Source organism: Camelus ferus, chromosome 16 (genome assembly GCF_009834535.1).
Source record: "Camelus ferus isolate YT-003-E chromosome 16, BCGSAC_Cfer_1.0, whole genome shotgun sequence".
In the NCBI taxonomy this organism is placed as follows: domain Eukaryota; kingdom Metazoa; phylum Chordata; class Mammalia; order Artiodactyla; family Camelidae; genus Camelus; species Camelus ferus.
The window spans coordinates 2008945-2027250 of NC_045711.1; the positions used below are offsets into that span (position 1 = coordinate 2008945).

The 18306-nt window shown below is 45.4% G+C and overlaps 1 protein-coding gene across 1 annotated transcript; it reads left to right on the forward strand.

The window, feature by feature from the left end:
- The first annotated feature begins 3140 nt into the window (after positions 1 to 3140).
- Positions 3141 to 7070, forward strand: LOC116669206 (C-C motif chemokine 3-like). Its single transcript, XM_032498198.1, is given in 5 exon segments — positions 3141 to 3161; positions 5661 to 5749; positions 6338 to 6363; positions 6366 to 6450; positions 6853 to 7070. Coding segments are annotated over 5 exon segments (312 nt in total). The 3' UTR covers positions 6944 to 7070.
- The last annotated feature ends 11236 nt before the right edge of the window (positions 7071 to 18306 follow it).

Sequence of the window (18306 nt, forward strand, 5' to 3'; positions counted from 1 at the left end):
AGGGAACTAAATTCTAGACAGTCTACTCCCTTCTCCTAACCCTCTTTGTGTAAATTTTTTTTTTCTGATCAATTAAATCATAAGATAGCTGAGTGAAAGGCAGGGTGATTTTCACACTTCTTGGCAGCTGCTGAAGTGATTCTGAAACTTACCACCACCCACAGGATCTAACTATTTAGATCTAACTATTTAATCCTAGATTAAATCTAACCTAGAGTTTATCACATGCTACTAAGCAAATAAGTTAGACTTCAATATTCTCATGTAGAAAGTGGGATTAAAACCCCTCCTAAACTCCACCCTGCAGCCCCGATCAACAGACTCGTTTCGAGCCCGCTTGAAGAAAACAACCATGTCATTTTGAAACCCTGTTTGAGGTTCTTTCATTTCACATGGGGGTTCTCAGTCTCCAAAATTTGGAATATGTGATTTGGCTTTGGGCCAGAGTTGGGTAGCAACTGTTAAAGGAGAGCGGACAACAGACTCACGTTGTGCATAGGAGCAGAGGGCCATGGTACAGAGGACAAAGACGGCAGCCGCCAGGATGTTCATGACGCTGGACCAGCAGGCAGAGGGGTGTGGGGAGAGCTGAGATGGGGTTTTGGAACTCACTACTGCCAGCCTTCCTCTGGGATCTGAGCCATCTCCCTTCCTTTTTATAGGCAGCCCTGGGCTATGGGAGCATAAAAATTGGAGGTGCCAAAGCAAGAAACTTGAAGCATCGTCGTGCTGTGTGAGCTGTTCAGCCAGGGCTGCCTGAAAGAGGTGTAGGGCGCCCATAGGAATGGTTCAGTTCGCCTGGGTGCTTGTGAGGAAGTTGCTTCTCCAGATGGGGGCCCAGGAGTTGGCGTCCCCCAGGGATAACGCTTAGCTGTTTCCTCTCTACACGATGTGAAGTGAGTGGCCACAGCCTCCTTCCACAGAGCAGAGTGCTCTGACGGGCTCCCGCAATTGTCCTGGGTATGTATTTGTGACGTGTAATAAAGCCACCGAGTCTCAAGAAGTCCCAGCCAAGCCTCACGACACCCTAGATGGAAAGAATGAAATTGGAAAGCCTGGAGGTACAAGAACGGTGAAAGTAAGGATTAGATGTCCAATAATTGGTCTATTTGTCAAATGCTCACCACAGACCTACCATGAAGCCTGGAGTTAACAGTGGGTGAGGGTCAGCAACCTTAAAAACGTCCACACTCTTTGGACCAGACATTCTACAGCTCAGAATCTATCACAAAGGGGGAAAGTGTTAAGGCCAGTGTTGTATGATGCAGCTTATCTATGATCTAGTAATTGACAGCTTATCTATGATCAAGTAATTGACAGCAAACTCCATACTTTACTGTGCAGGAATGATAAAGGAAATGCAACAAATAGAATGACCTTTCTTCAACAAATAGAATGACCTCAAAATACCTGATTTTTAATATTAAATGTTTACAAGCAAGATGCAAAAAAAAAAAAAATTCTGGGAAGGGGGAAAAAAACAGAAATAAAGAAACCTACTACCTGCACCTATCTGCCCCTCAAAAGCCCTGCCTGTCTCTAGGAAAGAACGATACTGATATTACATCAGGGTAGGAACACTGGCTCTGGGTGTCACCATGATCATCAAATTTGTGATGGATCTGGAGAGAAAGAAGAGAAGCAGCAGGCAGTGATGTGTCTGCCCTAACCTCGAGGAAGTGGCAATCAAGAGCTGGGGAAAAGCCTAGTCTATTTTTTTTGCACCTTGGAGGGGACCAACAAGACACTGGTGGAGATGTCAGTGCTCAGGGCTGCAGAGTAGGGTACAAAATGAACCAAGGAAGCTAAGCAATTTTTTACCTTGAATTTTTGTTTTGAATCCCTGCCTCTATCTTATTCTCAGTCTTCAAGGAATATAGCTTGGAACAGTGAGCCCTTGTTCTGTCTCTTTTTGGGGGACTCCATCTGGTCCACAAAGACATTTCCCAGCAAGACACCACCTTCTGTGCATCACCCAAAAGGTAGAGCTCCTTGGGAGAACTGAATCTGCCACTTGGCTCATCCCTGGACCTGGCATTTGCATCTTGTTAATGACTGTGTTAAGCCTCAATTTTCCCAACTGAAAATGGGTCCTAGTCCTCTCGTGCCTTTCAGATCCAGAGACTAGGAAAGAGAAAACTTGGGAAACAGCTCAGAACATCTTGAAACCCGTGAAGTTCTTTGCTTTCACTTAGGGACTCTCAACCACAGGACTTAAGAGATATGGTTCAGGTGTCCTCCCAGAGCATTGGGAAATGATTCTAAAAGGAAGAAAGGATGAGGGTTGAGAGCCTTGTGATACAGACAAGACTTGTGAGCTGAGGGCTGGCGTGGGGAGACAGTCAGCAAGGGCAACCATGGGGAACTCAGCGTTGTTGGGCAGGCAGAGGGCAAAGCCAAGATAGGACTGGCCGCTTGCTGCTGCCTACATCCTTCTGGGGTCCATCCCATGTCCTTGTCCCTTTACAGGCAACTCTAGAGCATGAAGAGCTGGAAGCTGGGGATGCCCAGAGGGGCAGTTATTGCATGGTGTCATGTTATGAGTTGCACACGCTGGGGTCCCTGGGGTCCCATGGAGGTTCAGGGCATCCAAAAAGAGCTCAGTTTCTCCCTTGTTGGGGCTGATTGTGTGGAAATGATTTGGACATGAGATGAGATGAGATGATGTTAGTGTTAGAGCTGTAAGTACATGGAATTAACAGTTTTTCACAGATTAACAGTTCCTCCCACAGAGCAGATCTGATGCTCCGTTTCAGCAAGTTCTGACCACATAGGGTGACATCTATGGGTGATGGCACAGCACCCTGAGCACACGAGCCACACTTAAAACCACACCTGGGTGAAAAGGACCATGACATCATGTTGCTTAGCGCGCTTCTAAGGAAATGATTAACCAAGAAGGGGGGAAGCCAGGAGCTGTTGTCACCAGGGGACCAAGCTTAGCTGCTTCTTGCTACAAAGACCAGATCTATCTATGGACTGCACCATTTCCTTTCCCAGTCCTCAGAGCAGACATGTTTAATGTCCTTCACAGGTGTTTGGACTGTGACATAGCTCATGATGCCACAGTCTTAAGTAGCCTAAGCTATGTTTGATCCAGACCCAGGTGGACAGAGTGGAATCGGGGAAACCTGGGCTACATGCATGACAAGAGAGATGAGGTCAGCTTTTTAATCACTGTTTTATTCATCAAACATTCACGGGCCCCTACAAGATGTTATCACTGGGTTTAACAATTAGGTACAGAAATGAACACGCGTTAGACATGGGGTGTCTTGTGTAGATCAGGAGACTTAAAGATCCTTATTTTTTGACCCAGAAAGTCTACAGCTAGGAATATATCCTATGGAAAAAAAAAACCTTCACTTATGTAGAAAGTTTTATGCATATAGATGTTTGGTACAGTTTATTTATAAATTAAGAATTAAAAGTAAATTTTAAAGGAATTACAAATTGGAACCAGTCCAAATGTACTACAATAGTGGATGAAAGTATTAATGCACTAGGCTGATGGTTGAGCAAATTAGTCAGCTCTTAAAAATACTGGCGTGATTTGGAAAAGTCTTATAATGTTAAGTATGAATTAAAAAAGTACAAAATTACATCCATATCATGATTACAATAATGCCCATCCCCCTACCTTCCCAGACGCACATTAAAAAGAGGTAAAAAAGCAAGTAAATTAAACAGAACTGTCATAAGCCCAGGAAAAAAATGCACTTGAAAGAAATAAACCAAAATGTTGATAGTAGTTAGGTTTGGGTAATAGAATTTTTCCTACCTTTAAGGAAATAGATTGTATTCAGATTATGCCTCAGAATTCATATATGCCATAATAAAACAGGAAGAATGTAGAAGAAAACCTCCCACATCCTTACTTGCACTTGCCAGGCTGCCTACCCAGCTTTCAGTGTAATGCAATACATTTTTATTCTTTTCTGTCCTTTATATATTTAAAATTAGCCTTTACTACTTTTGAGAGCAATCTACAGTTAACATTACAAATTATGTTAAAAAAAAAACAAACCCAATTTGAATTTAAAACACTAGTAACATTGCTTTTTCTATACTCCTTCCTATGCCTGTGGATGAAACTTTGTGTGAAGATGTGATGCCTGAGCAGTAGCAGCCATTATGTAACCATGAGGTAGTAAGCTCAAAGCAGAAAAGCCAATAAAATAATGGGGGAAAGGAGACGTTTTAAGAAGAGAGTCCTTGATGACATCATTGAGCTGCCAGACAAACCCTGGAAATGCCACCTTGACTTTACGATAAGGGAACAGGAAATATTCTAGGGTTTTTGAGAAAAAAGGACTTCCTTTTAAAATTACTTTTTCAGTTTCTAGGGGCTAATTTTTATTACAAGAGGTGAATATACTGTCATGTATTCAATTGTAGGTCATCTTTTAATTGTTATCAATAAGCTGTGACAGTTATGCATATGACTTTCTTCACCTTTGTGTTTATATCCATAGGACTGATCCCTGGTAGAGAGCTTTGCTGTTCAAAGGGTAACACAGTTTAAGATCCATCATTCGTAGTAGCCCCCAGGTAGCCCAGCTAACCCAGGGACCAGCTGTTTTGGGTCAGTATCAGCCTGTTGACAGTGATGCTGTCAGCTAGGAATGCCTGGGGACATTCACCTGAGCTGTACTTCTTGTGGGGGTCTCCACAGGCATTTCCCCAGCTGGAGCCAATGCTGTGGCTGGACCAGTTATGGTTCTTGTTATGGCTGTAAGATGTACCTCAGCAACACCCATGAGGGAACTTTGAAAAGACAAGGTCTGATACTCACAGGTCCCGGAGGGAACATGGACGGCACTTCCAGGGTCACGCAGTGAGGTCGTCAGAGAGACAGAGCTCAGGCCTGGGGTTCTGCCTTTATTGTGGTGAGGGTGGCGTGCCTAGGGATCCAGGTCAACCAGGGCTTTCTAAAAGGAGAACTTCATGGGTAGGGCAGCCTGGCTCTTTATCCAACTGAGTAGCTGGCAATGTGTTTATTCAGGCTGGATGTCTTTGAAATGGATGCTTCAGCAATCCAAAGTTTGTCAGGCACTTACAATCAAAAAAGCTAATGGTCAGGCACTTAACACTACACTGTACGGTAGAGAGTCAGTGAATATTTGATGAATGAGCCAAAGTCTAAAAGACCAGCCTCGGTCTGGCTCCTTCTGCAGTGGAGGCTTCCCCAGATCTGCTATCTCCATCCAGGGTATTGTTTCTCAAGACCCTGTGGCGTTACCATCTGCACCACATCTATGCCGTGGGAACAGCTGGGGTGGATGTCAGAAGGTTCAGCTCTGGAGGGGAGAGGCTTGATCCACAGATCTGCCCTTGTGAGAAGGCACTGCCTAACCTGGTCTCAGGGTCACACCGGCATCTCACCTCCTCTCACCATGCAAACCATTTCCCCATCAAGTAAGCAACCCAGCCATTCTCACAAATGGTCTGAACCTTTGTGGTGACCCCAAGCCTTCCTGGCTTCTGCAGCTCATTGCATGATACAAACACTGTGATCAAAACTTGCCTCCTCAGCCTCCCCAAGTTTCCATCTTCTAATGCCCCCAAGGCTGCCTGTAAAGAGAGGTCATGGCTTAGACCCCAGAAGGAGGCTGCAGCTTGGAGTCCCCACGTCTTAACTCTTCTTGGCCACCACTCAGGCTCACAGCCCGCTGCCCAGCATCGTGGAGGTCCCCGGGGCTGCCCTCGCTCTCCTGATCCTCATCCTCTCTCCCCGCACCTGCTCTGCCTCCCCTGAGTCTGTCCTGCTTTCCTTTTGCCCTGTCCCCCCACTCTCTGACCATGGCTCGGGCCACCATGCCTGAGCCTTGTGACTGAGCCCTCTAAGTAGGGACCTTTGGAGAGATTTCAGACACTGTTTCCTGAGGAGAATTTTCCTTCCCAGGCTGTATTAGGGATTCTATCCTCCAGCTCGGGGAGAGAGTGGGAGGAAGTCCCATTTTGGAGGTTCCCGGGAAAATGAGGCCATGCTGGGATTTTGACAAGAGGTGGAATCTGTCCAGCGGGCTCTCGGTGGCGTGACCTTGGCTCTCTTCATGAATCCAGATGAGACTCCAGTGAGAGAGAAAAGAAGTCATTTGTTCAGAAAACTGAATTCTCCTTAGAGAGACACAGAAATCCCAAACCTAGACAGACAGAGAACAAGAAACACTGAAAGAGAGACACAGAAATCCAAATGTCAAGGGAAAGAAGAAATGCCACCTTCCTCCCGGGTCCCCGCCCCCTCAGCGGTCCTTCAGGTTGGCCTGACCCTGGAGGGGCAGCTAGCTGGCCTCTTTCTCTGAACAATGACTTGGGATTGTTCTGTCTTCTCTCTCACAGTTGGTGCCGACACCCCGACCTCACCTCCTACATCTCCAGGCAGATTCCACACAAATTTGTGGATGACTATTATGAGACCAGCAGCCAGTGCTCCAAGCCTGGTGTCATGTAAGGGACAGTCTTCCTGTCCACCCTGGGGAAGGAGACGGGGAGGTCCGGGGTGAGACACCCCCTCAGAGGATCCAGTCCTCTGAGACCTGTCAGCTCGGGACACCAGGAGAGGCCCCAGCCGTGTTCCCTGACCTGGCCTGGGGCCTGCAGACAGTCCCGGAGGGTCTGCCCCTGAACAGAGGGAGGAGAGCAGGAGTGAGAGCAGGACGTTGGCCTTCCAAGGGGACCCCCATATGAGACACAGGGAAGGTCTGTGAATCCCAAGGTCAAGGGGACATCATATGAGCACATGGACAGGCCCTGAGATGTCTGGGGCAGAGAAGGATGGCAGGGTCACAGTGGGCCTAGGATTCCCCTGCCAGATTCCTCAGTGGGTAAACCTTTTACTCCTCTCCACAGCTTCCAAACCAAAAGAGGCTGGCAGGTCTGTGCCGACCCCCATGAGGCCTGGGTCCAGGAATCCATCACTGACCTGGGGCTGAATGCCTGAGTGGCCTGGGAGCTGCAGGGAAGGAGTTACATCTATGTGCAGACCTGGGAGCAGGCACCTGAGCCCTGGCAATGACCCTGGGACTCTGGAAGTCCCCTCTTCTGGGGGTCACACCCCACTCCCAGCCACTCAGGGGCCTCCTTAACTTTAATGTGTCTGATTAAACTTTTGTAATTATTTCCACTGTTGAAATGTCAACTTGGACATGTCTTGCCTCCTCTTCACCATCCCTCCTCCCTCTTCTTTAGTTCTCCTCACTCTCAGTATGTGGATCAATCCGTGTGATGAGCTCTTTCTTGGCAGATCTTGTATCAAATAAATATATCAAACCAAAATGCTTATTGAATAGCTTTGCCTAGCACCAGAAATTGACACATTGTAACTGACTATACTTCAATTTAAAAAAATATGGAGGGCTCCTATGTAAAAGGTAAACCTTCATTTTCCTTATGATGACTGTCGATTTCATTTTCCCAACTAATCAGAGTGACAGGTTGAGAGGAGTATGTAGGGAAGAGGAGGGAAATGTGAAAAGGGGGCAGAAACCAGCAAAGAGGGACAAAGTACTACAGGGACACCAGATAACTCCCTGGAGATACTTTCCTGGAAAGTTGAAACTGACACATCGCTTTATAACCAAATCATGATGGACATGGTCCAGGAAGTTTTCCTACTTCAGTCAGTATCAAGGTGATGTGTGTTTGTGCAAAGTTCATTTTCGTAAATGAAGCTTTCCTGAGAATGATGGCTGATACTTGTCAAGAGCTTACTGGGTGCTGAGTTCTATGCTAAGTTGCTTACTTTAGTGCTGTGCTAAGTGCTAACATTAGAGATAGTCTCCCCAGCCCTGCCTACATGTTACCGAGTCCAAACTCAACCTGCTCGCCATATGACAGGCCAATACATTGAGAGATGAGGTGCTGGGGCAAGAAATAACGTTAGTCAGAAAGCCAGCAGAGCAAGAAGACGGAGGACTAACATCCTAGAGAACGATCTTACCGAAGTCAGAATCCAGACTCCTTTTATACTAAAAAGGGGAGGGTGGTGTGTTTGGGTGTTACAAACTTGATGTCAGAAGCCTTTGTTCTTGCACCTGTCGTGGATAGGTCAGGTCATGATATTCCTATAAACCTCCAACAAGACAGAAGCTATTCTCTGTTAGGCAACTTTTTATCTCTGTATGAATGGAAAAGTGTTACACCCTTAAAAGTCAGAGCCTTGAGATGGGCTGTCCTGTACATTTCAGGCTATAGGCAACATTCTTTTACAAAAGATGCAGAACCAGCATGACTAAGCACAGGAAACGGAGCGCAGGGTTAGAGCTAAAGGAACAGATCTAATATGGACTCAGATTTGTTCTTCCCTGTTACATACAGTCTAGCAGGGACGCCCGACCTGCCAGTTGGCTGAGAGCCTTGGTCACGTTTTCTGTTGTTCTGCACTCTGCTTTCTAGGAGCGTGTTCTCCAGAGCCACATCTGAGATGAGGCTTGGGGGTTAGCGTGGCCAGAGTTAGCAAATAAAGATACAGGATGAATAATTTTTTTTGTAAAAGGACATCCTTGAAATATTTGGGACATACCGATACAAAAATCACTTGTTGTGTACCCGAAGTTCAATTTTAACTGGGAATCCTGTATTTTACCTGGAAACCCTACCTGGGGTGCATCCCTCTCTTGCTGTCTGCCTACTTCCTGTCGGAGATGGGGCCTGAGGGTTGACTTGAAGGCAGAACAGTGCTTTTCAACTTCGAATTCACATTAGAATCACTTGGGGGAGCTTTTTAAAAACTCCAATGCCAGGAGCGCCCCCAAAGTTATGAATTTAATTGGATTCAGGTGGGATTTGGGCATCAGCAATTTTAAAATGTGAATGCACGAGCCAGTTTGAGAACCACTGTGGGGTGTGGTCGTCAGCTCTTTAGAGCTGGCCTTGGGGTTTCAGGGGCAATACAGTTCCCTTCCAGTTCTTGAAGGCTTCTGATCTATTTTTGATCAGTTCCACTGAATAATTAGAAGCGGAAAATCTGTCAGCTACTGTGACTTTTAGAACTGGGTTACAGGACGCTCGCTTGTGGGCAGTGCTGGGAGCTCTGGTCATCCCTTTCGCGTTCACACCTCACTTCCATTTCCCTGGTTTCTATCTCCACACTGCCCTCTGCCGGTGAAACAATGCCACAAGCGTGGGCGGCACTGTAATTCGCTCCCTGCCTCCCACTGCAGCCTAGCTGCCTGTGTCTTTACAGAGAACAGGATGATTCATTTTGTCCACAAGGTAAATATCTGAAGGAGGGGGTCTGAGAAGGGGGTGAATCAGACTGTTTATGGACCTCACTTTTTTTTTTCCTTCCTAGTCTCCCGTCTTCCCATTTCTGCTTATACTAACATCAGCTTGGAGTGGAGAATTCTGCTTTTCCTCAATCAGCTTGCCTTGCAGGCAGCAAGCAGAAAGGGCTTCTCTTAAGCAAACTGTTTTTTCCCTTCTCTGCTGTTGGAGGAGCCAATTTCAAAGTGAGCTACTCTCTTTCTTAGTGGCCTTTACTGATTGATGCAAGAAGTCATCAGTCTTCAATATCTTGAATTTTCCTTTGAGGCAACCTGGGCAGGCAGATGGCCTTGGCGAGAATACATAAGGGGCCATGGGGTAACCAGTTGTCGTGCTGGCTAGAGGTCCTCACTGACTCTGACCTCAGCTCCTGCCCTCAGCCTGTTCCACTTTCGGGGGGTCTGTTACTTGCAGTGCTGCAGTCTGTCAGTTAGGGATGTTTTGATGACTATCAGAAAACCTGGCTCAATTTGACTACGTCACTACTAAGAGTGACGCTTGTCATATCAGTAAACAAAGGATGTTGTAGCCATCAAGCCATCAGCCGCTACAGCTGCCCTGATGGTGAGCCTCGAGGGGACTCAGGATGGGAGAGCACAGGATACTGGCCCTGGATAGCTGAGGTGCACATCAAAGGAATGATTCCAGACTCTTGCATCTTCCCATGCATAGAAAAGTGCTAAATTCTTTGAGATATCTGATTTTCTTTAATTAACAGTAATCTTTTGATGTTCTGACTAACTGGTCTTTGTTGCAAAAAAAAACCTCCTCCTCTGCCTCTTCAGAGCAGTCCCTTAGAGCTATCTGAGAGGCTGTCTCTCAGGCTTAAAGTCCTCAGAAAGTCTACCGAATAAAACATAACTCTACACTTTTAGGTTGTGAATTTTTTTTTCCAGTAGGACATGACTTAACCAATAAAGGGGACTTGTTAGTTCACATAACTGAAGCTTCACAAGAAGTATACTGCCTTCAGGCAAAGCTTGATCCAGGAGTCCTTAAGTATCACCATAAACCATGTTTCTTTCTGAATTTCTGATCTCCCTTTGATTTAAGAGCTTCATCCTAGGATATTGACTATAAAGGCAGTCACTTTGCGTGCAGGCACATCAAGTTTTTTACAAGTTTCCCTCTTGAACCCCCTTCACTGGGTTTCCAGAGGAGAAATACTGCCCTCTCTTCACAAAGGTGGAACCTATGAGGCGGGCCACTCTCCTTCCTCTCCCTATAGATAAAGAATGAACTTGTCGATTTCCTGAGCCAAACTGAGCAGGGGAGAAGAAAATGAGATAAAAAGCAAGATGGAGAAAGGAGTGTTGTGGGCAGCTGCGCGCCCACCACATGGAGTGAGTTTCCTATTGGTCAAGTGACCCTGTGGAAGGCTCCTGAGCTTGAGCCTTCTTCTCAATGACATGGCACGGATTAGGGAATCATATATGCCACCTTGTCTCGGGGAAGACCCATTTATGCCGGTTGTGTTGGCATGATTACCAAGAGTATCCTCTTTGACTCTCAAAACTGTCACCCTACCAATAGGAGGTCCACTGCTTGAAGGGACTCTAACAGCAGAAGCTGGGGGGATGGTGGCAGGTACCACAAAGGACCCTGGCTCCGTGGGCAAAGGGGGCTGAAGTCCAGTCTTCACTTCACCTGTAAAGTCTTACACCGGCACAGGGCTGGGTATGCTCCAAGAGGGAGCCTTTTCTTAACACGCTCGGGTAAGAAAAGGCCAAGGTGTGCTGGTATGAGCTGAGGGGAGAGGCGAAGGATGCTGGGCAAGGGTGGGATTTCGACATCTGGGAATTATGCAAAGAGAGGACCCACAGAAACCCCTCCGTGCAGAAAAATGCATGTGCTGCCCAAGAGAGCGTCAGTGGCCTGTCGGTATTAAACAGAGAAGCAGAGATAACAAGCAGAAAGGAACAGGGACTACATTTGTGTGCAGTTAAGAGAAATTTTCTCTTTACTCCATTATCACCCTACATAGAACATCTCCCTCCCCACTATACCAGAGGAATTAGGCCTTGAAGAGGGAGGAAGAGAATGGATCCAGAACCAAACTAAAGTCTCATCACACTGCCAACTCCTCTGAGCCTGATTTGCAAATGTGGTGGGAGTGGAGGAGGGGAGACAGGGAGATGAGATCAAATTCGAGATTGAAATTTTAAACTGAAAGAATTTTAACTACTGAATGTGATCAGAAATTTATGGGATTGGCCCCAAGTGTTGTTAAGTTGGAGCCAATGGTGGGAGACATGTTCAGCATCTTATGTTTATTTTCTGTAAGAGTCAGGAAAGGATATACTATAGCTAAGTAACAAACAACCCCCTCCCCACCCCCAGTGGATTAACAAAATGAACACTTCTCACTGGCACAAAATCTGATGTAGGTTAGATTATGGGTTCTCAAAATTTAGTGTGCACCAGAATCATGTGGAGGGCTTGTCTGAGCACAGATTCCTGGGCCCCAGCCAAGAGACTCAGATTCTGTATGTCTGGGGTCGGGACTCACTTCTGCTTTTCTGGTCAGCTCTCAGGGGCTGCTGCTCCTGGTCCATGAACTTCACTCTGGGTGGTCCTGATCCCAGAGCATCTTGCCTGCACGAGGTGGCTCAGGAACCCAGGCTGCTTTCATCTTGGAGCTATAGATTCTGGAATGAGAAAGAGGGAGACAGAAAAGCCGTATTGCTTTGGACTGTCTTGGCCCAGAATTGACACATACCCCTTCTGCTTACAGTCCATTGGCCAGAATTAATCATAAGAGCCCAAAGCAGCTGCATTGTAAGGAAACAGATGGGCAATTTAGTGAGCACCTACTTTTCTGCCACTTGTTCTCAAACTAGAGGTTAACCAGTGAAAGAGGTCCAGCCGATGTGAACCCGCAGTCTATGAGAGTCTTTTTGTTACCGAAGGCAAGTTTGTGAACCTGACGCGCCATGAGGCCAAGCAAACTGAAACATCGGAGTTTGGAGCAGAGAAAGGTTTATTGCAGGGCTGAGCAACAGGACAGGATGGCTCACACCCAAGAAAACCCTGAACTCCCAGAAGGATTTGAGCAAAGCATATTTAAAGGCCAGGTGAGGGAGGGGTGTCCCCAGGGTACGTGATCAGCTCATTCACCATTCTCTGATTGGTTGATGTTGAGATGACAGGGTGCTCAAACACTATCAACCCCTCAGGCACCAGAAGGTCTGGGGGCCACATGCTCCTGAGCATCAAGCAGTTAATTTCTTCCCTTTGGCTGTGCTTTTAAGCATCTGAAAAACTCAGGAAATATGCCTGAGATACTGTGATCTGGGTAATTCAGAGAGGAGCTGCCGCAGAGGATATGGGGGAGGGGGTCTGACCCTGGAAGGTCCCACAGGTTCCTGCTGGGTTATATTTTGCTTTTTCTTTTCCTTTCCCTCCTGATGACTATCTGATGAATGCCAGTTTTGTGTTCCTCCTACACATGAAGTATTCATGCAATATTCATGCTGTGCAAGATGTGGATTAAACTGTAGATCTGTTTGAAAACATTTCAATGTTCATTCGCCAGTTGTGTAAGTCATCAGATGCTGAGGGTCCAAGGAGGAGACCGTGGCTTCACCAAGAGCAGAAGTTACTCCTGTCATCACTCAGAATAATGCCTCCATGCTTGTCATGGCTAGTTTGCAATGGTATTGGACCAAACGGAGAATATCTCAAAATGGGATATTCTCAACATTATAAAATGTTGCATGGAAGAAGTTCTGTGTGCAGGTACCTGTGCGCGCGCGCGTGCGTGTGTGTGTGTGTAGGGAGAGAGAATCCTGAGTCAAAAAGTGCCCCTTAGAGTGAGACAGGATGTTTTTTACGTTGATCCCTTGATATAATGGATAAAGTGACATTAACAACCATTCCAAAGTTCTCTGAGCCAGACTGAAATCTAAAAGGCTTACCCCTTCAACAGTGGATCCAGATCTTGGGCAAAGGGTTCAAATATCTGGAACACCACATATAGATGGGAGTGGGCTGTGGGAGGGTGACATGAAGGCAAGGAGAGCTAAGAAGGGGCAGGTCTTTAGAGTAAGCCCCCAAGTTTAAAAATCTTGTCTTTTACATTAAAAAAATCCCATATGCATAGGTATGAAAATCAAAGGACAAAGAATGGAAAATGAAGAGTGGAGTTTTCCATTTCTTAAAAATCATATTTGCCAGGAGGAAATTACATTTAACAGGTTGAGATGTATTGCATCAAATTCCTTATGTTTCTGTGAATATATTTAGCTTTTACTAAAGCAAACATTATTACCTGTAGTTCTGAAACAAATATGTGATAATGTAGGTATTTATATAGTCATAGATATAAAATGTATATTCTATAAACAGTTTAAAATTAGTATCGATACAGTTTCATCTCAGTACACCTACTTCATCTTTTTCAGTGGTTTCATTATTATGTGGCTATACTGTGATATTTTAAGCAATTCCTCTTTTGATTAATTTCTCTCATCGCTTTTACAAACAGGGCTACAGAGAAGATCTGTGTGGCTGTATTTAAGCGTCTTGGATAGTGTTTCTCGAAATAGATTCCTAGAAATAAGACAGATTGAAGAATATGTACATTTTAAAATTTGCTAGAAACTGTGTTGTAACTCTTCAGAAACCCTATGGAAATTCCACTTTTTGATACTGAAAAGTACAGAATGTGAAACAAAACAAATTAAATAGGGCTTAGCCAAAAATGAATACGCACTTGTGCTCTCATAAGCATGTCGAACTTCTCCCTCTTGAATTTTACAACAGAGACCCTGGCTTAGTCTAACTTTCTTATACGTAAAACCATCATCTAAGCCAGGAGGCAGCAAACCTTTTCCGTAAAGGGTCGGATAGTAAATGTTTTTGGCTTTACAGGCACTCAGACTGAGCAGCAACTATTTAAATCTGTCAAGAGTCCTGGGAAAGCAGCCATAGACTGTATATGATGGAATGAGCGTGGCTGTGTTCCACTAAAACTTTGTTTACAGAAACAGGCATCATGACGTATTTGTTCTGAGGACTGTAATTTGCTAACCCTAGTCTAGGTAATCGGTGTCATAATTAATTTCACCTTCACAATAGAAGTTGTTGTGTCTGTTGGCTGGTTAGGTTTTCCTTCTCTAATGTTAGCCGTTGATTTTGTGGAGCATGGATTCCAGGAAAATAATATCCAAGTAACTTGTCTCTTGCTACATGCATCTTGTTAAGGAGAGTGATAAATCTTTATTGATGAATTCAGTGCTTTTTGGTCTTCTGTCTGCATGTAAATCACTTGGGGATCCCCACATCCTGAGAGCCAAACCCAACAAGTCTACTGTGAGCATTTTAAACAGCCATTTCAGGTGATTCTGGGATGCCCTGAGAAATGCTGACACAGACTTGCACTTTAGTTATATTATTTACTAGCTGTGTGGCTGTGGGCAAGTTGTTTTAACTCTGAGCCAACATTGCTTCTATTAAATAGGGGTATTAATAGTACTTAACCTTTGGTAAAATTGTTAGGATTTACGGAACAATACATAATTCTTAAGAAAGCTCGATTTGTGAGAAGGATAGACTTAAATGAATGAATATATTTATCAAGAATGAATTTACCTAGTGCGTATATATTATATGCTAGGTGCATACTATTTTCTAAAATAATCATTGTGTTGTAAAACAGTCGTTCTTTTTTTGTTGTTAATGGAGGTGCCGGGGGTGGCACCCAGGACCTGGTGCATGCAAAGCGTACGCTCTACCACTGCGCTGTTACCCTCCCCTCAAAGAGTGTTTCATTTTTAACTTTCAGGACTATGTAGCCTCTAGATGTGTGCCGAAACTGAAACTTGCCCCCTTGGGCTGAAGCACCAGGACAAGCAAACAGGCCTCTTTCACAGAGACACGGGGTGTGTTTCAGCCCGCAGTTTGTGCAGTGCCCTGGGGCTAGTAGCCTGCTGGCCCTGATTGTGACAGTCTTGGGGGGCCCAGGGATGCAAGCCCCCACGGCCACTAGAACCAGGCGTTCACTGGGCACCTCCTGGGCGTAGCCACAGAGCCCAGTCGCCAGCCGTAAAAACCAGCACCAGGTGTGTGTACAAGCCGCCCTCCGGGAGATACCAGTGCTATGGAGTGTGGCGGAGAGGGTGCAAAGATGGTGCCCGCTGGTTAGAGGTAAAAGAACAAAACCGCCAAGAGAAAAATAAAAGGAAAACCAATGCAGCCTTTGGGGAGAGTACAAAAATGGCTCTACCTTTGCCTTGTCCCGGAGAGCATCCCAACAGCCACCCCCCACCCCCACCCTGCCAGCCAGTGCTGTAATTTTAGCCGAGTCTTTTGGGCACAGAGTCTGGTGCTTTTCAAATGGCTGCTTCTGCGCTGGGCACCGGGGCAAGTGAGTCTGCAGCAAGGGCACTTTGAGAAGTGTTTCTCCATTTGCTACAGCCTGTGGGGCTGGTGGATATGTACCCCGCTGGTTTTCAAAGCCAGATGTCTGGGGGGCTTGTCTCTCAGGTCTAACGAGTCAGGGTGCCTGAAAAGTTGTTGGGTTACAAACCCTTTGTTCCTCAGGCAGAAGCTCTGGGTTTGTGAGTTCCTTCTGGATGGTGGGTGGTCACGCTGGAGGTGGGGTTAATGGCCAGACCACATCTCAGACTCTCCTGACCCCCTCCGAAGTGGCCTTTTTTAAAAAATTGAGGTACAGTTGGTTTACAATATATTAGTTTCAGGTGTACAACACAGTGATTCAAAACTTTTGTAGATTATACTCCATTTATAATTATTGTAAAATATTGGCTATATTCTCTGTGGTATGCAATGTACCTTCTGGCTTATTTACTTTACGTATAGTTTGTACCTGTTAATCCCCTACTGCACCCCCTCTTCCCACTGGTAACCACTAGTTTGTTCTCTGTTTCCCTTCTGTTTCCTTTCTGTTATGGTCACTAGTTTGTCTTATTTATTTATTTTTTTAGATTCCTAAATTTTTACTCTCTTCCTGCCACAGTGACTGATTTTGACATATTTCACAGCCTTGCTTTGTGTATCCCATAACTGCTTATTATGGATATAGATGATTTTTTACTACTTTTTTTTAAGTTTTTTTTTTTCTTTTCTGGGGTGGGGGCAATTAGGTTTATTAATTTATTTTTTTCATGGAGGTCCTGGGGATTGAACCCAGGACCTTGTACATGCTAAGCAGGCACTCTACCACTGAGCTATACCCTCCCCCTGATTTTACTTTTAACCTTTTGTCTTTTAACCTTCCTACTAGCTTTGTAGATGGTTGATTTACTACCTTTATGTATGTTTGCCTTTACCAATGAGCTTTTTCCTTTCATAATTTTTATGTTTCTAGTTACAGTCTTTTCTGCTTAGAGATGTCCCTTTAACATTCTTTCTTGTAAAGCTGATCTGATGGTGCTAAAGTCTTGTAGCTTTTACTTGTCTGTAAAAATTTTGATCTCTTCACAAATCTGAATGAGAGCCTTGCTGGATAGAATATTCTTGGTTGTAACTTTTTCCCTTTCATCACTTTAAATATATTGTGCCACTCCCTTCTGGCCGGCAGAGTTTCTGCTGAAAAGTCAGCTGAAAACCTATCAGCGTTCCCTTGGATATAACATGTTGCTTTTTCCTTGTTGCTTTTAATATTCTCTTTAACTTTTGCCATTATAATTACAATGTGTCTCGGTGTGGAAACTTGGTGTGTCTTTGGGCTGATACTATTTGGGACTCTCTGTGCTTCCTGGACTTGGATAACTGTTTCCTTTCCCAGGTTAGGGAAGTTTTCACCTACTGTGTCTTCAAATATGTTCTCAGCCCCTTTTTCTTTCTCTTCTCCTGTTACCTGTGTAATGTGAATGTTACTATACTTAACATTGTTCCAGAGGTCTCTTAAACTCCTCACTTCTTTTCATTCTTCTTCTTGTTCATCAGTAGTAATTTCCACTACTCACTCTTCCAGCTTGTTGATCCATTCCTCTGTATCATTTAGTCTACTGTTGATTCCTTCTAGTGTATTTTTTATTTCAGTTATTGTATTTATCTCTGTTTGATTGTCCTTTCTATTTTCTAACTCTTTGTTAAAAACTTCTTACTTCTTACCCTGTTCATCCATTCTTTTCCAAAGTTCTTTGATCATCTTCACAATCATTACCTCAAGCTTTTTCTCAGGTGGATTGGCAATCTCCACTTCACTTGGTTCTTCTGGGGTTTTATCTCATTCCCTTGCTTGGGACATGTTCTGTTGTTCGTCTAATTGCTGTTTTTATTTCTCTGTGTCTGGTAGGTTGGTTATGCTTCCTGACCTCGGAGAAGTGGCCTTTTGTAAGCGATGTCCTGTGTGTCCCAGCAGTGCACTCCCTTCTGGACACTAGGGCTATATGCTGTAGGGGTGCCCGCTAGGCGGGCTGTCCGCTACAGGTGGCCTGGCAGGCTTAGGCTGGCTCCTGGTTCGTTTGGTTGCCAGGCCCTCCCTTACGTGGAGGCTGCCAGCCACTGCGTGGTGGGGTGGGGCCACGGGCAGGGTGAAGGGTCACCTGGCGCAGTAGTGGGTAGAGCTGGGCAGGGAGATCCCTGGGCTGGTGCCTGTCCACCAGGTCCTGGGGCAAGTGCTGGCCGGCAGAGCTGGGTCCTGGGGTCTTTGGCCATAGGGCTCTGGGTGTCCCGGACTTAGTGCCTGCACCCTGGTGTGTGGGGCCTGGTTCTTCTGATCCAGGTGGCTCTTTTCTTGTTTGCTCATGTGAAGTAGCTGCTCAGCTAGTTTTCGGGTCTTTTGCAGAGGAACTTATTCCCTATGTAGCCGTGGATTCAGTGTGTCTGTGGGAGGAGGTGAGTTCAGAATCTCCCTCTGTCACCATCTTGGACCAACTCCCCTGCTGCTTGTTTCTGCTCTAATCTTCGGTTTGGTCTCTATCTCCCTCTGCAGGGAATGCAGCTAATTGAATGTGCTTCCTCTTGTTCTAGTTCTATTTGGGAAACTTAATCTGGTCGAAGAAGAGATTTTTCCAGCAAGAGATTTTTCTCTGTAAATTACCTATAAGGTGGCACTGAGGTGAATTTACT